The sequence below is a fragment of the Schistocerca gregaria genome, chromosome 9 (genome assembly GCF_023897955.1).
Source record: "Schistocerca gregaria isolate iqSchGreg1 chromosome 9, iqSchGreg1.2, whole genome shotgun sequence".
Lineage (NCBI taxonomy): Eukaryota > Metazoa > Arthropoda > Insecta > Orthoptera > Acrididae > Schistocerca > Schistocerca gregaria.
In genome coordinates this window covers 124,615,224-124,642,635 of record NC_064928.1, presented here as the reverse complement: position 1 = coordinate 124,642,635, position 27,412 = coordinate 124,615,224, and the positions used below count along the sequence as shown (strand labels likewise).

General features: G+C 46.6%; 1 protein-coding gene across 2 annotated transcripts in view; it reads left to right on the top strand.

The window, feature by feature from the left end:
- LOC126291911 (B-cell lymphoma/leukemia 11B) overlaps nucleotides 1-27,412 on the top strand; it is a 303,871-nt gene that overhangs the window by 182,117 nt on the left and 94,342 nt on the right. For both annotated transcript variants that reach the window (XM_049985645.1, XM_049985644.1), the window contains exons 2-3: nucleotides 17,612-17,842; nucleotides 20,172-20,501. In XM_049985645.1, the coding sequence (XP_049841602.1) occupies nucleotides 17,612-17,842; nucleotides 20,172-20,501 (561 nt within the window). The remainder of the gene's footprint in view (nucleotides 1-17,611; nucleotides 17,843-20,171; nucleotides 20,502-27,412) is intronic.

Below are 27,412 nucleotides of genomic sequence, written 5' to 3'. Positions count from 1 at the left end.
CAACCTCTCTTCACAGCTGTATAGATCGCGACTGTCATCGCTTACGGTCGTTTACACTTCAAAGCTGTCAAAAGCGTTGCCACGTGTCAGGAATCTCCTTAAATTGACTCGAATGTAGAGGTAAGTAGTAAGAAAAAGATGTATGAAAACTTCATGTCTGATCATGCATTTTTCGCGCATCTGTGTGTTTATGACGTATCTTCTGATGTATGTGCTCTGCCATGATATAATACAGTAGGTGCATTTCGATGCATTTGTGGATACTCTCTGCGAAATTTAATGCGAATGTAATTAGTAGCACAGAAGAATTTAAACGTTGTACACGATACGGCAGTGTTTCAAGAATCTCATTGTTTATGTGGTCATGTCTCCTGAACTATGATAGGTAGGCAGTTCTTACCTGAATAATGATTGTTATCAGGCAGTAAGGGATATGGTTACCAATTTCTGTGAAATCGGTCAAGTGGTTTAGAAAGAGACGTGAAACGACACTCACACACACACACACACACACACACACACACACACACACACACACACACACATACAAACATTTTCATAAATTGTGTAGCTATTACTAAGAATGGGTAGCAGGAGGAAGACTGATGTTTGTAAACAAATTACAATTGAAGAACTGATTATTCTCCATCGATGCCATAGTCTCTGGAGACGACACAGCCTTTACCCGCCTTTGCTTACTCGTGATTTCCTGAAAATGTCGAACATCTTTCTTTTTACGTCTTCGAAGGATTTTTCTAGGTCGACAAATTTGAAGAACTACTCTTACTTCCTAAGTATTGCAACCCATTAGCAGGTGACACTTCAGAATTGCCTCTCTGGTGCTTTTAAGTACCCTAAAGCCAGCCGGCCGCGGTGGTCTAGCGGTTCTAGGCGCTCAGTCCGGAACCGGGCGACTGCTACGGTCGCAGGTTCGAATCCTGCCTCGGGCATGGATGTGTGTGATGTCCTTAGACACAAATCCGACATTCTGCTCCGTCTCAAATGACCTAGCCGTCAACAGTACGTTAAAGCCTAATCTTCCTTCCTTTGTCTCTTTTTGCCACATAATCCTGTACACGCGAAACATCTGCTCATGATCCCGTACACAACGAAAAGTCTGCCGATGAAGCAGAACACTTTGTGCTGAATACATTCCCCAGAAACGTTGTCTCACAGTACTTGTGAAAGATGAGTCTGTGTCAGATAACCAACTGCGCACGGCTGTCCATCCGAAGGTGAAAATGTGACAAAAGCGTGCGAGCCTCCATGGGGAAGAAGGGGGAAAGAGCGCGTGGAGGACAAGAAAAAGAATGAGGGGGCGCAGGGAGAAGATGGGTAACAGAGTGGGCGAGGTAGTTATTAATTCGCGGATGGCGAGGCGGTAACTCATTTAGGCCGAGTGGAAGAGAGGGGTTGGTCTGTGTCCAGAAGAGTGGGAGGGGGGAGGGGGTGGATACAGGGCTGGGGGTGGAGGTGCATCTGCGTCATGCCCGCCTGGGGCCGTGCGACGGCCACTCCACGTGGCGAGCACTGATTGACAATCGCCTGTCTCCATCCATTATCATCGGCTGCCCCTGCCCCGTCAACTGCGTCTCCAGACAAGGCACCCCCTGCCACTCGCCCTCCTCCCTCCCCCTCCCGCCAGGTTTTTAAATTGAGCTCCAGCAGCGCTCGTTTATTTCCACTTTACTCTGAGACGGGAACAGTCTCATGGGGCCACAGATACTTTATTTTTTTGTGTGGACGATATCCGTCGGGATTAAATTAAACGAAGGTATCGCCAGAGGGTTAAAGAATTTTCCTAAGAATGACAATAATATTTTTTAAAAAAAGGTAGAGAGCTGCAGTTTTCCTTAAATATTTCGTATGCTCATTAGCACAATTTGATCCTGTTATTCACATTTTGCAGTTCTTTGTTGTCATACAACAGCTGGTAAATAAATGTATTTCCTTTTCATGTCTTTTGACTGACTTGATGTTGCCCGGCACAAATTCCTGTGCCAACCCCTTCATCTCTGACCAATGATTATGCCCAATATTTCTTATATGGCTGTATGATGCAAGAGGTGTCTTTTCCTTCAGTTTTTACACTCTACAGCTCCCGCTAGTAGGCTAGCGTGGAAGTTACTTCTTACTGTACTAACATTTATTTTGTCATTCCTGTCATCTTGCCCCTTATCGTTGTTCACGTTTTGCACATGTTCCTCACCTCACCGATTTATGGGGAAGACTACATTAAACGTCGGTTCTACTGGTCTAGGTGCAAAGCACTTGCCTGGTAACCGAAAGGTCGCGGGATCGGGTTCCGGTTGGACCACAGACATTTAATGTAGCCTTTACCCCTGAACGATGTGAGGAGTCGGCAGGAGCAACGACTCGTGGTTCGGATTCCTCGTTAAACTGTAGGCCCCCTTTCTCCGATTAGACAATGGGACTAGGATAGAGACAAGCAAGACGTTCATACAAAGACTTGTACTCTGGCACAGAACCACACGAAATCATTATTATTATTAATCCGTTATTGATTTCCATTGTCGTTCTGTACCACCAGATCTCAAATGCTTCGATATCTTCGCTTCCACTTTCCACAGACACCATGAATCACTTCCATACAGTACTGTACTCCAGAAGCAGTTCGCAGAAAATCCTTCCTTAATTTAAAGCTCATGTTCGATATAACTTTTCCTTTCACCATGAACTCTCTCTCGCCTGTATCAGTCTGCTTCTTACGCCCTCCTTGCCCCGTTCGTCATTCGTTATTTTGCTACCAAGGCATTAGAATTACACCATTTCGCTCACCCCAATTTTTATGTACATTTCGTCGCTAACCTCATTTTTTATGCTCTTCACTACTTCCGTCTTTCTTTACTCTCAATCCGTAATTGCTCATAACACACTTGCAGATAGTTACAGAAGTTACACCTAACTATGGCCTTAGTTTCTAAGCCTTGTTTTTCAAGCGACTTCTTTTTGCAAAGATTTCCTTACAAAATATTAGAGCCGGCCGGTGTGGCCGAGTGGTTCTAGGCGGCAGGTTCGACTCCTGCCTCGGGCATGGATGTGAGTGTTGTACTTAAGTTAGTCAGGTTTAAGTAGTTCTAAGTTCTAGGGGACTGATGACCTCAGATGTTAAGTTCCATAGTGCTCAGAGCCATTTTTTTTTAAATATATTAGAAACAAAGATTTTATTATTCTAAGCGTTTACTTTACTGGTAGTTAGTTTGAAGAATAAGTTCCTTACCTGCTAGACAGAATAAAATTACAATCTTCTCTTCAAACACTAAGGAACTTTCCGAGTGATTGTTTTTCTGGATTTTATCAGATATGTCGTGACGCAGACACACGAGTATTTTTACCATTTGTTGGGACAATCGAGAGGGCAGTTAAATTATTCACCTTGTTTGCATTCAGAAATTGCGCGGTCCCTCACTTGAGCGGCCGATCGCAACGCGAGACCTCGTAACTCGCCTTGCATACCGATTAGCGGGGGACCATTGAGCAGTCTTCCCTCAGCCCATGTCTCGCGACGTTAAACAAAGGCCACGCCGCTTCCCTATCAAAAGCCACTCAGCAGAGAACCCAAACGACAAAGCTCTGCACTGCCGTAACGAGGAAGGACTCTTCCCACACCGCCTAACTAATGTCCAGTGACGACGAATGCAGAAAAAGTGTAAGCATTGCACTCTTAATTGGAGGGAGATCAATTCGGTTCCCGCTACGAGCAAATAAGATACATATGTCCCGCTGGGTCCTCCACGTTAGAGATACAATTTTTTGATTGTATTTCTTTGGAGGTGCTTAATCTCAAGTGCTCCCGGCTCCCACCAGACGGCAGTCACCTGACGAAGAATGACCAAAGCGCTCATCTTCGAAATCATGAGTTTAACTCCTGTTTGATGCAGTTTGAATACCAAGAAGAACTTACTCAAAGGTGCGGCCGCGAAAAAAAAAACTGCTATGTCGCTTTCTCCACCCTGTTATGCAGCACAGTCGTCACGACATATCTGTTTCTTCGAGATACATCACAAAATACTGAAGCTTGCATACCGTGAATCCCCTAAACTAGCATAGATTTTATTTCACGAGCCATACCGAAGTGAAGTTTCCAACAAATGGTACGCAGAGGGAACGCAATTTCATTACATTTTTTTGTCATCCTTTTGACTGGAATTCCGCTCTTCGTCTCAGAGTAGCACTTGCGTCAGGCATCCTGAGTTATTACTTGGATACATTCCAGTCTTGTATTCCCAAGCCGTTTTGACCCGCTACAGATCCTTCTGGTACTATGGAAGCTATTCGCCTGATATCTTAACAAATCTCCTTTCACCGTCCCCTTTCTTCTTGTCTGTAACTTCCGCGTTTTCCTCCTCCCGCCAATTCTGAAAAGAACTTCCCCTTTCTCATCTCACCGGTCCGCCTGGTTTTCAATATTGTTTCATATCACCAGATGTCAAAAAGTTCGATTCTCGTCTTTTCCACTTTTTCCCACAGTGCATGACTGATATCGGTACATTGCAATGTTCCAAACGCTATACCCTCATAAATTGGTTCCCTAATTCTTGTATTCACCTATTGAAGCAATTATTAAAATATTGCAATGTTCCAAACGCTATACCCTCATAAATTTGTTCCCTAATTCTTGTATTAACCTATTGAAGCAATTATTAAAATATTTGTTGTAACTTCCTCAGCTGCAGTTAACCACACGTTTAAAAATCATATTAAGCTCTGATTAATCACGAATTGTGGAAATTCAAAATTCTTTAAAAAGAACATAGCCATATGTCTTTTTAGTGAATTTCGACTTTTCACAGTGCTTCTTTAAACAGATCTGGAGGTGATTCTGATCAAGTGTGACGAGTAGCAACTGAGATCATTATAATAAATATTATAAAAAATTACACAGTTGCCGCATCTCTCATATGTAATCAGTTATTAATATTACTCCAGGTTTTGTTTTAATCGAACGATATACTTTTTGTAAAGATAACTGAAAGTTCTTGAAATGTCGAATACAGTGAATTAATACTCGTTAGTGTTCACAAAAGTGCCTGGTCAATGATCTGAAAAAAGTCAAAGTGGCCGGAATAGGTAATTACAATGTACTCTGCGGCAAGTGATTTTCTCATGGCGTAACACTGTGCGTAGAGACCGTACATAAACGTTACGTCTTTCGTGCACCTTCGTACGACTGCTTTGTGTTTGATGGACCTGTGCCACCATCATCTTGATGGCATTAGTTGCTGTAATATCGATGAGACAGCCAGTGGCTGAGGCGTTTGGACAGCCCTGCCCGCAGATGCAGCCAGGCAGGGACGCAGGCGGGACACGACCTCGGTGGTCGTGATCCCCGAGGAGAAACCGTGCTCTGGGATGCGCACGCACGGCCCCGTTACATACTGTACTCTGCCTGGAGTCGAACAGCGGACTGCAGAGTTCGTCACTCTTTCATCTCACTGTTGCTCCGTTTATTCACTGTGTTTAGGAGAAAGGAGTGAGGGACAAGTAACGAGAGCCTTAATTCAGATACTTTCCCCACAAGCTTCTATACAGTGTATGGCAGAGGGTACTTTGTGCCAATGTCAGCACATTTGCATGTGGAGGTAGCTAAATACAGTTTTAAACCTTACCAGGTGGATCACTCTCTTACCTTAATCTTGTAAAAGCACCCAACTGGGGCATCGTAACGGCTTACCCAGTACCAATTAAGAAAGGAAATCAGTTTCCTGCATTAGTCTGCGACCATCGTGGATACTCAGTGATAAAAAAAATGTGTAGATCACTTAATACATTTCTTTATTTAAAAAGACGCTTTGGATGTTGCCATCACCAGGTCAAAAATTATAACTTGTAAAATATCGTTCATTGTTAGTGTCTATGCCTAAGATTTTAATTAGTTACAGGTATTTTTGGTACTGACACTGAGCGATGGTTTAGGCAGATTTAATCACAGATTCATTCTGTTGCTTACAGTTACCCATACCACTATGTAAACTGCACATTCTAGCGCGCGCTGCGTCACTGTTCACCGGTCATTCGCCATACCCACACACTTCCATCGGATCGCCACATTGTGAACCGTGATTCGTCACTCAACACAACGTTTTTCTATTGTTCAGTCGTCCAGTGTTTACTCTCCTTACACCAAGCGAGGAGTCGTTTGACATTTACTGGCGTGATGTGTGGCTTATGAGCAGCTGCACGACTATGAAATCCAAGTTTTCTCACCTCTCGCCTAACTGTGAGAGTCCTTGCATGGATGCTGAAGCAGTTCGGAATTCCTGTGTGATGGTCTGGATATATGTCTGCCTATTACACAATCGACCCTCTTCAATTGTCAGCGGTCTCTGTCAGTCAAGAGACGAAGTCGACCTGTACGCTTTTCTGCTGTATGTGTCCCTTCACGTTTCCACTTCACTATCATATAGGAAACCGGGACCTAGGGATGGCTGTTGTTAATGTTGTTCTGGTCTTCAGTCCTGAGACTGGTTTGATGTAGCTCTCCATGCTACTCTATCCCGTGCAAGCTTCTTCATATCCCAGTACCTACTGCAACTTACATCCTTCTGAATCTGCTTAGTGTATTCATCTCTTGGTCTCCCTCTACAATTTTTACCTTCCACGCTGCCCTCCAATGTTAAATTTGTGATCCCTTGATGACTCCGAACATGTCCTACCAACCGGTCCCTTCTTCTACTCAAGTTGTCCCATAAACTCCTCCCCAATCCTATTCAATACTTCCGCATCAGTTATGTGATCTACCCATCTAATCTTGAGCATTCCTTTGTAGCACCACATTTCGAAAGCTTCTATTCTCTTTTTGTCCGAAATATTTATCGTCCATGTTTCACTTCTATACATGGCTACACTCCATAGTTAGAAGTGTGGAAATCTCGCGTACAGACGCATGGCACAAGTGACACCCAATCACCTGACTACGTTCGTGAGTTCCGCGGAGGGCCCAGTTCTGCTCTCTCACGATGTCTTATGACTACTGAGGTCGCCGATATGGAGTACCTGGAAGTAGGTGGCAGCACAGTGCACACCAACGTGTTTTTGGGGTGTCAAAAAAAAAAAAAGTTTCAAATGGATCTGAGCGCTATAGGACTTAACATCTCAGGTCTTCAGTCCCCTAGAACTTAGAACTACTTAAATCTAACTAACCTAAGGACCTCACACACATCCATGCCCGAGGCAGGATTCGAACCTGCAACCGTAGCGGTCGCGCGGTTCCTGACTGAAGCGCCTAGAACCACCCGGCCACAACGGCCGGCTTTTGGGGTGTACGGATACTTTTAATCATGTAGTCTATGTTAAGTATATTGGCTTGACTTTTCATTGATATATACTGGTGTTCATGGCACTAGTGATGCCTGATGACGGCGTCTCCCCTACTGCCGAAACGCTGCACCGTTTCGACGCTTATGGTTCGGGCGAGAATCCTTGCTTGCGCGCTGTATGTTGGCCGAGGCGAGAGCGTTGTAAGTGGGGCAGCTGGCCCGCAGCTGTGAAGCACACACACACACACACACACACACAGGCACACAGCGTTTTTGTCGCTGCCGAACCTCACACCCCCGGCTACCCCACACCCCTCTCCTCTCTCGCAACCCCTGCTTATTGTCCGCCCAAACGAACGCAGTTACCGCCGCCGCTGCACCCACCCCCGCAGCGGACGGCGTCTCTCGCCTACGCACTCCCTGCGCGTACACGCACAAGCGCACGCCCCACGCTGGACAATGGACCGCTCGGGCCAGCTGGGAAGGTGTGGCGCGCATTGTCCGGCAAGCACGACCGAGGTCGATAGTCCAGAGCTGGGGAAAAAAAAAAGCTGTAAGGCACGGACCCCTTCCTCCGGCAAACTGTCCGCTCCTAATAAGAGGAACAGTGTTTTAAGCTTCCTTTCTTCTGGTGCCGCCTCACGGGACACGCGCCTGGGGTGGACCGGCGGCCAAAGTAGATGAACACGGGGCTGTGACTCATCCTTATTGAGTCCTGAGGGAGGACGCCGGAGTCTTTATTACAAAAGACGGGCCCGCTGTCCGCAGGGCACCCCTCTCGGACCGGATTTAAATTTCATTAGCTTCGGACACGACCCGCGCACGCGTCCCGTGGGTCGGCTAGATGGGATGCGATGGTCACCCCGCACCCACTTCGCAGCGCCTCTTCGATTGCTACCCCGGTTGCCTCTGTCGGTCCGGCGACGTCTTAGGGACTTCACATGCGCGGTCATTGGCAACCCTGGAACCCTCGCCCTACATTAACACGGAGACGCAAGTTGCGTGAAGTTTCGGCCAGTTCCAGGATCCCCCTAAAAAGGTATACCGCTTCACGCACTTCAGGGACACACGTAGGTGGCGCCACGCAGCCTGTAAATGTTTAACCCTTGCGTTAGCAGTGCATTTCCATAACACGCATTACAAAGTGGAGGTACGTTGTACGCACGCTAAAAAAATATCCATTAAAATTAGTTGGTTGCTGTTAACTCAGAACAACAACATTCTTTTTAAAGAGGTACTGATGCAGAACCTGTAAATATCGTTTATCACATTCTCCTCAATATCAAAGCAATGATGTGTGTTGAAACGTCCCCTTAGAAAAAATAGTGAATTACTGTGCTGGTAAACCCCTTACGTTATTTGATTTTCAAACACCTGAGCAGAACTGAACATGTTCACACATTTCTCTCTGTACTTATTCTGATCATCACTAAACTGACATACAATATTTTTAGCGCAACGCTATCTGACTTTCAATAATCTCTACAAAAGTATGGCTCTGACTAACAATAACATATACCTTTCATGAATCGCTTACTTCACAAAAATCTTCCTTACTCGAACTACTGCAATACAGTGAGCGCCACTACTGCTAGCTAAATAAAAGATTCGAACTACTGAAATCACTAACTACTGATAGGCATAGTTAGCAAATGAAAGATTTTGATAGAGAACGAACAATTTATTTACCTTAATAGCGTTCAAAAGTCATTATATATATATATATATATATATATATATATATATATATATATATATATATCAGTCCATGACATCCAGTCTTACAAATGTACTGTCTGTGGTGGACATAAGTCCAGAGCATCCGCTCTCTAAACTCCGCCATCTTACTCCCCACATCCACCATTGCTGGCGGCTCACCTCCAACTGCACAACGCTACGTGCTGTTAACAGCCAACTGCCCAACACTACAATAGCGAATATTCTAACAATGCCAACGAGCCACAGACTTCACACAGCACGGTCAGTGATTTTCATATAGAGCGCTACGATACATTTTATCTACTGATATGACAACTTGGCACGATATTCCAAGTCACAGTGAACACGTTTTGTAACAGGCACTTTTGAAGATCTGAAGATGACAGCGTAGTCTGCTGACATCGGTTGTTGAAAATGAATTAATATTTATGCGAAATTGCTTTCAGAATATTTTTTACCGAGAAAATATGGACTTTGTAGGGGAATGGGGTAAACAAACAAAGTACTGCCAAATTACAAGAATGTATTAAGTAATAAAAACAGGCTACTGATATAAACTGACAAACGTGCGTGTACACAGGATTTCAAATATTGTTGAGAATGGCCGATAAATGTGTGTACCTGTAACTATAGGACACCTGAAGATGGTAGTGCCGTGTCGAAACATGTCGAGTCAAACAATTATTGGGAACAGAAAGCGACTGAAACAAAAAACACTTGGATGTGTAGGCACTTAATAGAACGAGTGCCTTTCTTAACCGATTACAGAGCAACGTGGTTAAATATAAGTGTGGCGGGATATATCCGGACCGGTGGATGTGACAAATGTATCCGACACGAGAGGTAGATTGGAATGTCTACCTGATTCTTGGCTCTGATCGTCCTGTCCGAGTGACCTACAGACATGGAAGAAGGGTGTACTGACGACCAAGTTCGGCGAGTGGCCGAGCGGCTGGGGGTTGAGGTGAGGGGGAGGTGTGCGGCCGAGGGTAGTTTGTGAACTGCGGAAAGCGCCACAAACACCCCAAAACGGCGACCCCTGCGACGGGCGTGAAACCGCCCACTTAACTGCGGGGGTGCGAGGGTGTGTATAGCGAGTGCGGAAGAGGGGAGGTGCATGTGTGTGTCTGTGCGTGGGAGGGGAGGGGCGGCCTCAGCTGCCGAACCCCTTCCTCACACTCACACACACACAAGTGGGTCGGCCGCCCGTCGACAGCAGCAAGGAGCCCCTCATACGCACTGTGTAAACACACAACTCAAAAGGCAGAGATCTGCAGAAGCGACGAGTTTGTGTTTGTCCACTTAAACACGTCCTAACCTGTCAAGATTTTGAGCGAAACAGCCCGCTACCATCTTTATGCGCGCCTGTCTTGATGTCTGAAATCGTGAACACTGTAGCTCCTTTCTCTTTCATCGAAATTTTCACCAATATTACAGTTATCATTTAGACAACCAGCTCGCACCTTTCCTTTAAATATTCCCATAGCACAGATAAAACAAAAGAGAGAATACATTATATAACCCATAGTATCACCATATATCTTATCAATCGCCAAACTTAAAAAACACTCCTTTTTAAAATGAAAAGCGTGTCACATATTCTCAGAGGAAGTTGTTGTTGTCATAGAATAACGAAGTTTGGTAAGAAGCGAAGCTGCACAGTGAATGTTGTTGTGATCTTCAGTCCTGAGACTGGCTTGATGCTGCTCTCCATGCTACTCTACCCTGCGCCAGCTTCTTCATCTCCCAGTACTTACTGCACCCTTTCTAAACTAGAACAAAAGGTCTCATAATTGTACCTCAGCAAACACCTGTTGAGGTATAGGCTGTTTTACTTGTGACCATCATTTAGGAGCAACCACAGGAGATTGCATGGTAAATTTACCACAATATTCACGTGTGTGCAGATGCAAAACCTCGACAAATCATGTCGGTGAGGCATTGGCAACGCTTCAGGTATCATTGTAAGCGTGGGAGTTGTGACAAACTCTTGGGGGCTATACATTTTACCGGTCACACTTACAGGTGCTGTGCAATGAATATTCTGCGCTATGGGAGAACGATACCCATGCGCCGGCCGTGGTGGCCGAGTGGTTCTAGGCGCTTCAGTCTGGAACCGCGCGACCGCTACTGTCGCAGATTCGAATCCTGCATCGGGCATGGATGTGTGTGATGCCCTTAGGTTAGTTAGGTTTAAGTAGTTCTAAGTTCTATGGGAATGATGACCTCAGATGTTAAGTCCCATAGTGCTCAGAGCCATGCAGAAAAACAAGGACTGCGGTTTTTACACTACGGCGTACCACCCTCCATGGATCGTGCAGATTCAGCTCACCGCAGCGTTTCATGGAGAATGGCTTGATCGAGGAGGTACGGTAAAATTACTTCCACAATGACGGCATTTGAATCCGTTGAGTTTATGGCTATGGGGACCTAAGAGCTTAGCGAAAAGATATTTATGCCATTTGGGTGTATATAAAATGTCCGACTTGAGTGAAACGCAACTCATCGTAGGAAAATACGGTGTATGTCCAACACAGTGGCATTGAACAGACGTTACAGGAACAGGTCACTGACGCATGTGACGCAGTCGGTGTAGAATCAAGTGTACTTGAAGGAGTGAGTGTGATTCATTGCGAAGGAGGGCTGAATGGTGCGTCAGGATAGAGTGGCATCCACATACAGCGCTGCCTTTAGTCTTCACCCGTACATAACAGACTGGTGCGAATTAATGGACAGTATGGGCCATATCTCAACAGTTGCTGGTTTCCGAACATATCACTATCGGAACTTTCGTCCTATCTGTGGCCACTACTACCTACTGTGATAATGCTGTACTCGAATGTCATACATTTTTGCAGCAGCCAGTCTGAGTGTTTAACTACTGTTACCGGTAAAGTTTATCACATTAAGACCGGAATGTGTGTGGCACCACGTATACACACCATGTCTCTGTTTTCCAAAACTCTTCCTTCTTTCTTTTTCTTTCTTTCACAGTACCGTTGATCCGCGCCGCTGCCGCAACCAACCCCTTGTGTCCGACTAGGCGTGTGCTGAACGTTGCACACGCACTGACAGCAACGGGGGTGGGCGGAGGTTTCGTAAAACCAACAGAGCGCGAGCAAACAGTTTTCCCGGCCGAGGGGGCGCGTTTTCGAGGGGGTGGCGGCGGAGGACGGGCGGCGGGGGTATGGTGGAAGAAACCCTCTTAAGTGACCCGGCGAAACTTTGTGCCGCTATGCCGGGGGTTGGTCAAGACGCCACCCGCGCCAGCGCCGTGTTAAAAGGCCGCCAGGGGTGGACAACCCGGCGGGTAGGGGGATGCGGGGGTGGCGGAGCGGGACGGAGGAAGGAAGGAAGCTGCTTTTAAAGCGTGACGTCAGAACTTTGAGGTCATCTTACTGCGGGCAGATCTGACAAGGGCCTGTTTGCAGGGAGACCCTTTTGTGTCGCCAACTTCTTCCCCCTTTCTTTCTTACTTACCCCCACCCACATCATCCCCCCGGGTTGTCTCCATTTTCCGTGCCTCACTTTCCTTCCAGCTGTTCTCTCGGACGGCTCTTTCGCGGTTCTCAAGTTCTGCCGCAGAGGTTCCTTTGTCTACAAAAGACACGCCGCACATTTCGATACGTTTCCCTCCAGTAACAATTCGCAATCCGCCTGCCCGTAGGATGGGAATATCTTTACTCTCTGGCCGCAAACTTCACCGGCGGCAACGCCTTCCTCTCCATAAATCTCGGGCTCTTACTAGAGCCGTTGGTCATCTGATTTCGGAGCTGGGTGAAGACTTCCTGGCTTCTGTTGGTTGTGTTGCACAAGCCATCTTAAAGATGTTTGGTAGAGGGTACTTAACACTCCCCTGACTCGTGAATAATATGAGGGAGAGAGGTAGTCGGTGCACTCCTGTCGGGGTCAACACGAGAAAGTACAGCCACAGATGATTTGTTATTCGTTTTATTTGGCCTGCACCGCAGACCAAGCTTTCTCGTGTCTGTCGAAATCATAGTTCGTAACAACAGCTAAAACTCGCTTTCATACAAGGGCAACATGTTAGCAGTTTCAAGCACGATTCGGTACCATCGTCAGCAGAAAGTGGTGGATTTGGAAGTCTTTGTAATTAATTTTTTTTGACAACAGTGCAATAGGCGACGGTGTGTGACATCAGTGGACTGCTCATTCTGGGGTTCGTGAAGGACCTAGTTTATGCGACTCCTCTCGATTCTCGTACAGACTTGGTCGCTAGAACTGTTACAGCCACGGAAGTGTACGACAAACTCCTGGAATTTTGGGGCGTTTTGACAGTCAGTGCCTCTCTGTGCACTCTGTCGTGATCATGAGAGTGTCTAATATGAAAAATATCTGCATTTTTTACGTGCTGTTCTACACACTGACAGAACAGATTAAAGACACTGTTGCGAAAGTGTACGTGTTCGCTGAGTATAGTTTTGGTATGAGTTAATGTTTTGGTTATCGCATGCTATAGTCTTAATCACTGTTGTGAAGGTACTTTCACAGGGACAAGGGTGACAGCGGTAACAAACCAAAAAAATCACAATTGCGTTATAACTCTGTAACAAGCCCACGGTGGCCACAGGTCCTTTGTAACAAAATACTCAGAGTCATGAATTATATAACACACACATACACACACACACACACACACACACACACACACACACACACACACACATGCAGAGCCGGAGAAACTTTTGGAGGTTGTTCAAGCACGCGTTCCGAGTACGTAGGTATAAGGGACCTACTGTCTCAAGCATTAGGAGTTTGTAAATAATTTTATAATACCTTATTGCGAAAGTAGTTTATCAAATAATCTAGCACCGTAGTCGTTTATTGGTTTTTAAGTGACTGAAATGGACTGTAGATGCCTATTTGACAACTTTCGTAACAAGGTATGAGGATTCGTCAATCGAGACAGGTAAACTGGACACTCCACGAAATACTATCGCGACTGTTGCGGTCTTTGTGGTCTTTTATTCCCATCTCGTTAAGAGAGGCCAATATCCCAACAGGATCGGTATGCAGCAGAATGGATCCGAATCGGTAATCCTTGGGACGGAATTTCCAGTTCTGTCATTCGTCTGATGAGGAAGGAGTACCCATAACTTAGTCGGAACTGTGCTCTTGTTACTATTTTATTTTATTTCTGGGAAAAAGTAGTCAGTTCTGTGAAATATCCTCGGGTTTCAGACCGTGACATATCGGAGGGTGAATGGGGCATACTGCCGCACAAGCGATTTCTTGCCTTTACGTACGTAAATCCCACCCTCCAGATAACATGACAGCCAATAGAAGCTGGAAGTAGAAGCTGCGTCCGCCAAAGATCCGACTGAGTGTCGTCTTATGGCAAAGAAGACGATGATAATCTTCGAAAACTAGAGTCCGTCGCGATACGACCGACGAAGAAGACGGTGCTCATCTTTGAAAGCTCGACTTTTAACCCCGATATGATGATCTTATACAAGGATGCCGCCGCGAAAGTTTTCGAGGTTTCCAGATTATCAATTTTCCCACCGTAAGTTACATTTAGGTGCGCGAATTTCTTCAGCGTTATAACCCACCCAAATACTACACTTCGTTGCGTGTACCCACGTGTGAACAATCTACAAACCATGCACTCCACAAATCGAAAGCGAGAGGAATTACGACTGCAAGATGGACAGCCAACAACCCTGGAAACGGTAGCGGGCGAGTGCGCATGCGCGCAGCCCTGGACCCACCCCCGCCGCCTCGGCCAGTGGTCAGCGCCCGGCCACCTGTTGATGGGGGTGGCCACCCCCGCAGTCCGCGCGTGTCCATGTGTGAGGCAATTGGGGGAGGGCCTGTGTCCGCCTGTGCACGCTGGCCAGTGGTCACTCTCCACCTGCCGTCTCTAGCTCGCTATTGGTCGAATAAGTTGTCGCGTGGGAGGGGGACGGTTTTAGAGCTTTCCGGGAAACGGCGGCTCTATCCGCCACAGGATTAGTGTGCGACGCGTTTGCAGCATACTACTACAGGCTGCGAATAGTGTCTTCTGGCAAGGAGAGTTGTCACTGTATTCTACTTAGTAAACAGCCATCACGAACAGCGTCTACTGAACACCGTGTCGTGTTATTTAAGGGTTTCTAAAGGTTAGCTCCAGAATGTTTTCTCGTGGAAGCCTCAAACGCATAGTGAGTTCCAATTTATTTTGACACCACTTTTTCGTTTTTAACATTTTATGCAATTTAATTTCGTATTTATTACTTTACAGCGTAATATGAATGTCTACTGATATTGAGTTTCTTTTAAATTACAAAACATCATAATCACCTTTGACAGTTAAAACTGATTATAAAGACCACTATTAGAATTTCATACGCCAGTAATTTTGAAGTGGAATTCAGCGAAAATTTCGTGCTTCACCCTCTTGTTTTTCCTGGTCATATCCGAAATCTTCACGGCGTCAGCAAGTTATTCTGGATTTGGCAGTGGTAGTAGCAAAGGGTGATCCAAAGCCGTTCCTTGTTGAAATAAGGAATACCCGAAGCCATACTTTTCATAAAATGTATTAATTAAGCTACAAGTTTCGATACTTAGGCCTGTAATATGCCGAAACTGGTCACGTGAATAATACATGTTATAAAAAAGACGGCTGTTGATATTCCTTATATCTATAAGCTAATGGCCAGCCGCAGTCCTACATCCACTTCAGTGATGGATCATCTAAGATTTAGGATGCCCTCCCTACTGAACTTTTTCGCCCCTGGGATAGAATTGGTGTACCTGAATATGTCAGTGTCTAGCGTTATCCATGCGAAAGTATAAGAACGTTTATGAAATGTTTGCGAATCGTGTAACTGAGGCGGGACGTGGATAGTGTTCACCAAGTCGTATGCGGAAAACCGCCTAAAAACACATTCAGGCTTGCCAGCACTCCAGCGCTCGTCGGCAACCCTCCAGGGGAATACGATACGGGGTCGCCGCGCACGGCTGTCCCTTGAGGGTAGTTTCGTGATTCAGCATATTTTTAAGGTTTTGTCAAGTGCTGAAAACTTTTTCGCTGCATTTCAGTCGAAAATGGATGTTGTTGTTGTGGTGCAGCCATCTATGTTGTTCTACCTTGCACAATCCTCTTCCTCTCCCAACAACTCTCGTTTAGAGCATGTTTACTGTATTTCGTTGTTGGCCTCCCTCTACAAATTTTATCAGCCCTCCCCCCTCTCCCCCACCCCCAACAACCCACACTACCCTCCAGTACAAAGTAGGTGGTCCCTTAATGTCCCAGAATATGTACAGACCCCTTTTCTGCCACAAATTTCTTTCCTCCCCATTTCTGTTGATTGCTTCCTTATTAGTTGCACGATGTACCTTCTAATCTTCAGGATTATTCTCTTACACCACATTTCAAAAACTTCTATTCTGTTCTTGTCTGAAATGTTTATCGTCCACATTTCGTTTCCATCCACGTTTCACTTCCATACAGGGCTAAGTCCATAGAAATACTTTCCGAGAAGACTTCCTAATACTTAAATCTATACTCGATGTTAATAAATTTCTCTTCTTCAGATACGCTTTCCTTAACATCGCTGTTCAACATTTTAGAACCTTTCTTCTTCGGCCACCGTCAGTCATTCTGCTGCCCAAATAGCAAACCTCATCCATTGCTTTTAGTGTCTCGTTTCCTGATGCTGATTACCCCCTTTGTTTCCCTTTTCTTGATGTTCATCTTATAGCCTCCTTTTAAGAGACACTGTCCATTCTATTCAACTACTCGTTTTTTTTTGTTTGTTAAAAAAAAGGTGTGGCTTAAAGTTACATAGGATTCCGGAGCGCTTCATGGATTTTTTGTGGACAATGCACTTATTCATCACTTTTTGTGCGACATAGCTTAAGTACAGAGCTACACGCATATATTCTGAAAGATTTTATTTCTTTTCCCAGAACGTAATCCCTTCACCAAATTTTTCTTTGGTTTCCTTTACTGCCTGCTCATATTACAGGGTGAATAACATCGAAAATAGGCTACAACGCTGCCTCACTCCATTATCAATCACTGCTTCTCTCTCATGCCTCTCGAGTCTCGTAACTACCGTCAGTTTCCAGTACGGGTTGTCAACAGCTTCTTGCTCACTGTATTTTAGCTCTGTTACCTTCAGAACTTCGAAGCGTGCGTTTTCGAAAAAATTGTCAAAAGCTTTCTCTAAGAAACTGGATAAACAATGAGACCGTAGCAGTCTGTAGTACAAATAAGCCGGCTGGTGTGGCCGAGCGGTTATAGGCGTTTCAGTTTGGAACCGCGCAACCGCTACGGTCGCAGGTTCGAATCCTGCCTCGGGCATAGATGTGTGTGATGTCCTTAGGTTAGTTAGGTTTAAGTGGTTCTAAGTTCTAGGGGACTGATGACCCCAGATATTAAGTTCCATAGTGCTCAGAGCAATTTTTCAGTATAAATAAATAATTTTGCAGAAGAAGCCAGGCTAGACGGCTTGACAAGAAAAATAATTTTTTTCTATGACTGTCACTCGCAAATGGTATAACCATTAACGACTTTACTGCTGTAGCGGTGCGCCGCTGCGCCACCAGCTCCCGGCACGGACTGCCCCTACTCAGACGGCGCTTCCGCTGTTTCTCCCGTACAGCAGACGCCGAGTCGCCGCCCGGACAGGACACGCTGACATGCGGCGGCTGCGCCAAGGCGTTCGCGCTCGCCGACATCGTGCGCTTCATCCAGCACAAGGTGCTCTCCTGCGCCGCCGCCCCCGCCGCCTCCGCCGCCTCCACCACCGCCCCCGGCACGCCCTGCAACAACAACAACAACAACAGCGGCGCCGCCGCCAAGGACGACTACGACAGCGACGGCGGTAGCACCGGTGAGTGTCTGAAGCACCCTCCGCCAGTCACAAACAGGCCTCGCCGAGGGTCTACACCTACGCAGTGCGTGCCCTCGTACAATGGCTGGGTGGGAGGTTTTTGCGTCTGGAGGCCAAAGATTGTGTGCACTTTTGCCACACACAATCCCATTTCAGAATGTGCTTAAGACGTAGTTTCCATTTCAAATAAAAGTACTTACCAGACTTACTCCTTTTCAGAACAGTGTGCGTCTTTGCAGACATACTACTGTACCTTCTCAAATCACACTGCTTATTAATCAAATATTCAAAGTACGTATTTTCGGATGTAACCTTCCTTCAGTTCAAGGCACCTATTTGCACTTATTTGAAGACACAGTGCCTGTTTAATAATGTATTACGACACGATTGCACAAATACATAAACAAAGTGTTCACTTTATCGGTCTCTGAAAGCATCTGAGTAATCCACCTGAAACCCTCGTAAAATGTATAACAAATACAGTTGCGCACCTGGAACTTTGTAATGACCTAAAATATTTCAATGTATATCGTATTGTCACTTGCTAAAAGAGGACTAAATTTAAAATACTATCCTTTGCTGTTGTATTGAGGTTATGCGTGAGAAGGCTATGAAAAAAAGGGGGGGGGGGGAAGTGAGGCGGGAGAGGTGAAGAGGGAGAGGCAAAAGTGAAAGGATTATATCCTCTCTGTATCTACTAACGTTTGCCGTAAAAAAATCATTTAAAACTGATACTTGAAAAGCGGAGCCCAGATTACAAATAATTAATCTTGCAAAAAATTTTAGAAGTTTTAAATAACTTTTCTTAAATATTTGAAGAAGTACGTGAAAAGAATTAAAATTCATTGCACGTCAGCGACTGCCATACCCTATGATTATGAAAATGTCTGTACATTTTTGTGCATATATAACATTTAAAACAAAAATTATGGAAAAATTATGCACTAAAATATAAGTGCTTATAGTAAACGTTTTTTTGTTTATTGTTATTTCACCCCCCCCCCCCCCCCTAGAACCATTTGAGTGGGCTATTCAATCACCTCTTCAGCCAGTCGACATGTACGACTAACTGAAATGACAAAACAATAACGTAATGGTGAGATTTTTCTCTGTGTTTCGTGAAAACAATATTATTGAAAAGATGAAACAATTTTTTTAAAGCGCGTAAACCACGATATAAATAGTCACTAACCCACAAAATAGGCATTTCACCAGACTAAAACCGCAAGGACGTGTGCTGAGATAGGTAGTCTGTTGCTGAAGGTCAAAGGTTGCCCACTGAGGAGCGTAGGAAGGTGGCAGTGTTAAGGACGGAGGACTTGTGAATGGTATGGATTCGGTAGAAGCGGCTCTTGGGAGACAAGAAGCAAGAAGTAGGTGGTGTTATAATTTGAAGGAATGGAGGGTGTAAGAGGAAGGGGAAAAGGGATGGGGAAACCTGGGAAGGGAAGGGAAGGGTTCATGTTACACCCTTATATGTGAATGAATAATTCAATAACGGAACCATAATCAAGAACATTTTATAAAAAAAAAGAGTTATTAGTGAAAAATTGCTCCAAGAGGAAGCCATCACCCAAAACCATATGTGAAAGTTACTTAAATGATAAAAAGATGGCAATTTGTTATTAAAACTGTGTGCAGGAAGACAGCATTGTCCCCTACTGGGCTTTGTCACAATCACTTGTTACCAGAACTATACGAAACATGACGGATGCAATTCAGGCCAAAGCTACAAACCGAGGGATGTGTTCCTACAGTGGTACTGCAACGCAGTGTTAAAACTTCCTACTGTGTGTCAGACTGTAACATGAACCTGGGACCTTAATCTTTCACGGGCAAGAGCTGTACCGACTGAGCTAACCAAGAACGACTCACAACCAAGCTTCACTTTAGCCGGTACTCCGTCTCGTACCATCGAAATTTCACAAAGTTCTCCTGCAGACCTTACTGGACTATCCTGGAAATTATCCTCTAGATTGTGACTAAGACATTCCTGCACAGTATCTTTTCTTCCAGGAGTGCTAGTCCCGCAAGATATAAAGGAGAACGCATGTGCTGTTTCGTAGGCAGGAGAAGAGAGCTGGCGAAAGTAAAGCTGTGAAGACGGCTTGTGTGTCGTGCTCCGACTGCTCAGTCGGTGGAACACTTTCAAGATACAGGTCCCAACTTCGAGTCCCAGTCCGACACATTTAGTCTGTCACCGAGATTCAAATCGGCGCACAGTCGAGAAATCATTCTGGAAAGACAGTACTGGGTTGAGTCGCTTAGCGCATCTCGGCCCGCTCGTGGCGTATGGCACGTGGTAGAGAAGACGCCCCGGTGTCTGCAGGTGGGGTGGTGAGCTCTCGCCGGCCCAGCATTTCGGCGCCCATCACGACGCGGAAGGCGCGCCCGCCTCCCGCCGCCTCCCCGTCCGCCCCCGGGGGCGGCGAGGCGTCGCCGCTGCCGCTGCTGCCGATGCTGTCGCCGCCGCCGCCCAGCTCGACGCCCAAGCGTCGCGGCGCCGACAGCGACGACGAGGAATCGCTGGCCGACGCGAAGCCACCGCGCGGGCTCGTCAAGCTAGAGGACGCCGCCTCCTCGCCCGAGGACTCCGCCTCCGGCGTCAAGCGCTGCAAGACCGACGTCGCCGACGCTGAGTCCAACACCACCAACTCAGGTAGGTGTCCTGTTCCAGGCTGTCTCTTTCACGGCGTATTGTGCTGAACCTGAGGGAGTGCCGCAGTATACACTGTGCCAAAGCTGAGGGAAGGTCCCAGTATATACTGTGCCAAACCTACTACTGTCTCTTTCGCAACCTACTGCGCTGAACCTGAGGGAGAGTCACAGTATACAGTGCGCCGAAGCTCAGGGAAGATCCGAGTATATACTGTGTCAAACCTACTACTGTCCCTTTCACGACCTACTGTCCTTAACCTGAGGGAGTGTCGCAATATACACTGTGCCAAAGCTCAGGGAAGGTCCCAGTATACATTGTGTACAGCCTACTACTCCCTCTTTCACGACCTACTGTGCTGAACCTGAGGGAGTGTCGCAGTATATACTGTGCCGAAGGGTTCAATTGCACCCACTAAAAAAAAAAACTTTTCTCGCAGAACCAGGAATCGAGTATGGTTTTGTACAGCAGCCCGATACGTGGACCACTAATCGGTTACTCGGTTACTTTAAGAGCCTCCTGGCCTCCCTCATCAGCTCGACACTCCATCATCTTCTACGACGTCAGCTATTAAACTCTTTCCAGCTAATTCTCCTCGTGAAATTTATCCTCGGCTATACTATATAATTGAGTCCAAAAGGAAAAACATTTTGAGCGAATGAACACTTACCTCGAATCCTGTTCATTCGTATAAAAAATAAAATTACAGTTTATGCATTCCACAAGTAAAATTAATAAGATGAGTAATGAAGTAAAGCGATGCTAATTCCTCCTTCCTGATGAAACGGCCACAAGATTCGCCGCGACTCCAGTAATCAAAACTTTCGTTAGCACGGTCGAATTGAGGCAGACTATGACACTTCTTCTCAGGTATGAAATAAATCTCTATTCGTGGAGTGTTACGTGAAGTTGAGTTTTGAAGGGTGACAATGACAGAGGTTGTTGTATTGCCGCAGTTCGTCTTTGTGCTACAGCGGAATTATAGATGAAAAATGTTAGTGACACAGAAAGTTCTGGTTATCCTCAAACAGAATCACACGTGTAGAGCAGACACGCACGCACACGCACGCACTTATCCAGATGCCGGACCGCATTCTGCCTTTCGCATTTCTCAAGAAACAGTCTGGAACACTCGCCGCGCTTAATTGCTGGGACAGCAGTTCTCATTTCGCTGCCTCGCGTGCGTCTGCTTTTTTTAAATCTTTTTTTCTGAGTCGCCTGTTTCGCTGCTTCCGCTACGCATTAAGTGGTCAAGAAATGAGCTGACCTTTGGGCTGCTATTCCAGCGCATTCGGTCGCACACGTCCCTTCACTTTGGAAATTCCCAGAATCTACCTCTGGGCAGCAATGGCGCCTATCGTCCTACTCTCGGAAGGAGAACACCGGAAGTGTTCCGGCTGTGGAAATCCGTGAGGCGCGGCATGGTACATGCAGGTCAACGAATTCCTCGCCGATGACAGTAGCTGCAGCTGATTCAACAGTGTTAATGACACGTCGGATTAGAAGCTTCCTTGCAGACCAGCGCTCTCTGCCGTATCAGGATCCGAACCTGGAATCTTTATCAACCGCGTATCAGTCTCTACCTACCTACACTCCTGGAAATGGAAAAAAGAACACATTGACACCGGTGTGTCAGACTCACCACACTTGCTCCGGACACTACGAGAGGGCTGTACAAGCAATGATCACACGCACGGCACAGCGGACACACTAGGAACCGCGGTGTTGGCCGTCGAATGGCGCTAGCTGCGCAGCATTTGTGCACCGCCGCCGTCAGTGTCAGAACGTTTGCCGTGGCATTCGGAGCTCCATCGCAGTCTTTAACACTGGTAGCATGCCGCGACAGCGTGGACGTGAACCGTATGTGCAGTTGACGGACTTTGAGCGAGGGCGTATAGTGGGCATGCGGGAGGCCGGGTGGACGTACCGCCGAATTGCTCAACACGTGGGGCGTGAGGTCTCCACAGTACATCGATGTTGTCGCCAGTGGTCGGCGGAAGGTACACGTGCCCGTCGACCTGGGACGGTGTTCTTATTTCAATTTCCAGGAGTGTATATAAGCACGACTCACAACCATTCGCCACAGATTCATTTCCTCCAGAACCTTTTCCTTCCTGGGAGAAAGGGTATTATAGTGACTGGTTCTAGCTCAGTCGGTAGAGCACTTTGCCTCAATGGGGAAAGTTCTCAGGTTCGAGACCCGATCTGCCACGCAGTTCTCATACGCCAAGAAGTTTCACATCAGTGCAAACTGCGCTGCAGATGAAAATTCGCTCTGTAAATAGATTGGATTTACTAAGTTATAGCGGTTATATAATTACCGAACTATCAGTTTAATAAGTCACAGCTGCAAAATACTAACACGAATTCTTTACAGGCGAATGGAAAAACTGGTAGATGCGGACCTCGGGCAGGATCAGTGTGGATTCCGTCGAAATGTTGGAACACGTGAGGCAATACTGACCTTACGACTTATCTTAGAAGAAAGATTAAGAAAAGGCAAACCTACGTTTCTGGCATTTGTAGACTTAGAGAAAGGTTTTGACAATGTTGACTGGAATACTCTCTTTCAAATTCTAAAGGTGGCAGGGGTAAAATACAGGGAGCGAAAGGTTATTTACAATTTGTACAGAAACCAGATGGCAGTTATTAGAGTCGAGGGGCATGAAAGGGAAGCAGTGGTTGGGAAAGGAGTGAGACAGGGTTGTAGCCTCACCCCGATGTTATTCAATCTGTATATTGAGCAAACAGTAAAGGAAACAAAAGAAAAATTTGGAGTAGGTATTAAAATTCATGGAGAAGAAGTAAAAACTTTGAGGTTCGCCGATGACATTGTAATTCTGTCAGAGACGGCAAAGGACTTGGAAGAGCAGTTGAACGGAATGGACAGTGTCTTGAAAGGAGTATATAAGATGAACATCAACAAAAGCAAAACGAGGATAATGGAATGTAGTCAAATTAAATCGGGTGATGCTGAGGGAATTAGATTAGGAAATGAGACACTTAAAGTAGTAAAGGAGTTTTGCTATTTAGGAAGTAAAATAACTGATGATGGTCGAAGTAGAGAGGATATAAAATGCAGACTGGCAATGGCAAGGAAAGCGTTTCTGAAGAAGAGAAATTTGTTAACGTCGAATATAGATTTATGTATCAGGAAGTTGTTTCTGAAAGTATTTGTTTGGAGTGTAGCCATGGATGGCAGTGAAACATGGACGATAACTAGTATGGACAAGAAGAGAACAGAAGCTTTCGAAATGTGGTGCTACAGAAGAATGCTGAAGATAAGGTGGATAGATCACGTAACTAATGAGGAGGTATTGGATAAGATTGGGGAGAAGATAAGTTTGTGGCACAACTTGACCAGAAGAAGGGATCGGTTGGTAGGACAAGTTCTGAGGCATCAAGGGATCACAAATTTAGCATTGGAGGGCAGCGTGGAGGGTAAAAATCGTAGAGGGAGACCAAGAGATGAATACACTAAGCAGATTCAGAAGGATGTAGGTTGCAGTAGGTACTGGGAGATGAAGAAGATTGCACAGGATAGAGTAGCATGGAGAGCTGCATCAAACCAGTCTCAGGACTGAAGACAACAACAACAACAGCGCTTCTAGGAGCTACAGTCTGGAACCGCGAGACCGCTACGGTCGCAGGTTCGAATCCTACCTCGGGAATGGATGTGTGTGCTGTTAGGCTTAAGAAGTTCTAAGTTCTAGGGGACTGATGACCTCATCAGTTGAGTCTCTTAGTGCTCAGAGCCATTTGATTTCCTGTCATAATGTCATGCACGAAAGCAACCAACAAAATTCGTAGTTCTGCTCCACTGTCAAGTCACATTAACGTGGCTCGCCCGACTACCATCGCGCTGCTTCTCGAGTGGGAAGGCGTGCCGGTCCCCGGCACGAGTCCTCCTGGCACTATGTCGGCGATTTGTGCACAAACACTCTCTCCACGTACTCGTACACTATAACTACTCTACCACGCTAACACTTGGGGCTACACTCGTCTGGAATGAGAAGTTAAGGGGCGGGGGGCAGTAGAGGCCGAGCCGCACAATAGCTCTGCGTTCGGTGAGGGGCGGCGGTGGGGTGGGCGGACTGCTGTGGCCTACAGTGGCATTGTGAACCACTGAGGACTGCGGCCCAGACGGGGCCTCTCTGTCGTTTCCAGCTCCCCAGTTGAAATTCACACATTAACATGACCAGCGCCATGTTCGACGTCAGCGTTCAATAGCCACTCAATAGACGGCAGTTGGCACCACTATTAGTGGGTGGAAGCGAACAACAATGATCTGGAAACGGAGCGGTTTATCTGCTGTCCAAAAGAGCACGGTCACTGGCCTTGTGGTAAAGGGTGGAAGCGTTTCCGAAACGGGTGAGCTTGTAAACTGATCACGTGCTGCCGCGGTTGAAGCGTACCGAGCACGGCAAAATGGCGCTATCGAAAACGGCGCCCCGAGACACAACGGGGCCATCAGTGAAGGGGTGAACGTCGGCTGCACAGACGGCTGTGGGCGAATAGACGTGGAAGTGACCGCCCAGATGAACCAAGGGACTGCTAACAGCGCCTCCTGGACGGCTGTTCGGCGAACATTGCTATATGTGCCCCCCCCCCCCCCCCCCTTCACGCTTGTCATGCGCCTGATTATTGTGCCGACGCCACTCGCTGTTCATGGTCAACGAAGGCTGTTGTTTGTATACCAGAATTGGACATCCACTGGGTGGGGACAGTTGGCCTTTGCAGGTAAATCACTTTTGTGGACCCTAGAACAATAGTCGAAAGCGTCCATGCCGGAGGAGGGAGTGTTATGATGTGAAGAATGTTTTCGTGGTATTTCTTGGTGGTCTCGCCATTCTGGAAGGCAAAATAGCCATCTCCATAATGGTATGACCCAGCAGGGCATTGCACCGCTTGTAGTGTGCATGTTTGGTTCGAAGTGGACCAGGATGAGTCTACCGTACCCCCCTGCCCACCAGGCTCCACGGATTTAAATCCAATCGAGAACCTGTGGGACAAACCTCGATAGGGCTGCTCGCGCCACGGTTCCTCAACGGAGAAACCTGTCGCAGTCGGTCTCGGCACTGGAGTCAGCATCGTTCCACATCTTCCAGAACCTGAGTCACTCTCTTCCTGTACGCCACACAGCGGTCAGCCCTGCATAAAGAGGCTATCCAGACTTCTGCCAGGTGGTCACATTAATGTGACCAGACACTGTAGAAGCTGAAACAAACCATCCTGTAATTCTGTTTATGTTCCAATCCAGCAGTGGGAACACCGGTTAAGCGATGTCGGGCTGGGCTAGCATTTGGATGGGTGACCATCCGGTCTGCCGAGTGCTGTTGGCAACCGAGATGCACTCAGCCCTTGTGAGGCAAACTGAGGAGCTACTTGATCGAGAAGTAGCGGCTCCTATCTTGTAAACTGACATACGGCTGGGAGAGCGGTGCTGACCACATGCCGCCCCTCTCCCTCCCCCCACTATCTGCGTCCAGTGACCGCCTGTGGGTGAGGATGACACGGCGCCCGGTCGGTTCCGTTGGGGCTTCCAAGGCCTGTTCGGACGGAGGAGTTTATGTTCAAACACAGTCACGAAAATTTCAATTTAGAAAGCACTATAACTACCAAGGACATGATTTTATACTGTGTTAAATTGGAATGAAAATTGTTCTGTAGCTTCCAGAGCTCTGGTGATGAATTGCTGACCCCTATCTGTACACCGATTTTATGAAACTGTTGAGACGGAGTTTATTGTCCATTTTTTTCTACTACTTCGTTACGTAGCTGATATGAAGCAATTAACTGCTATAATGCGAGTTGAGAACGTAGTAATCCGAGGCTGATGTCGTCTACAAATCACTGCAAATCGAAATCTCGGACTGCATTTGTCACCGAGAGGGCCGGGCGTTCATCTCCCGGCGCGACCACTCGTGAGAATCGGCTCTCTTCGCGCTGTACCAGATTGACAGAGGCGGTGAGTCACGAATTAGCTGGCCATTACCGATTCTAATCGCGTCGCCGGCTCTTAAGGGCACTCGCCCTGACATCCACTGTGCCTTTGCGTCCAGCTGCCCGTCTGCCTCACTGACCCAATTTGCATGCGGCTCACTCCTCCCCCAACCCCCGTGTCCCCTGCTTGACCAGACGGACAGCTCCGGGATTTAATCTGAGAAGATGGGGTTGCGTGACGGGGGCCCTGCTCCTGCCCTGTGCTCGGATAACCGCGAGGGGAGTCCGGTCCGTCTGGCAGCCCTCGCTTCCCCACGGCTCAGTTTCCGGACCTCTGCTGTGTCCGGTGTGGACACTGCCCTACCAGCGAGAACTTCACCCTGGCCACGTCTCCTAACTACGTATGTTGTTGTTGTTGTTCTTGTGGCCTGTCCTTGTTAGACTACCCTGCTGCCGGCCGCTGTGGCCGAGCGGTTCTAGGCGCTTCAGTTCATTTTACTCTTCCATTTTAGATATTTTGAGTCGGCCGCCTTTACCCTCGTTGATAGTAGAGCTATTAGTCAGAAAAGCTTCACCCTTGGTGTTTCTTTCTTCCGCTTTTAGCAACTCGCTTTTTATTCTTCTGGATTAGCGTTCTTTGCATTTTACTTTCAAGTTTCTGCATCTGATGTTTATTGAGCTTTACTCCAATCTTTTAAAACTTCACCTAAGTTTTACATTTCCAAGCCCCCAGTTTCACACACTGTAGCGAACTGTAATATACTAGAACCCATTTACATCTGCAGTGCCTCCCTCCGTGGCACAAACCTTTCACCGGAAACGGGACAGCGCCTTGGTGGCGGCTTTTGAACTCATAAAAAAGCTCCTAGGTACTTTCACGAATTTCACATCAAATCTTAACCAACAAAAGGTTTCGAATCTCTTTAAAGAAATGAACTATCCATGAAAAAAATATCATAGTTGTTTGAATA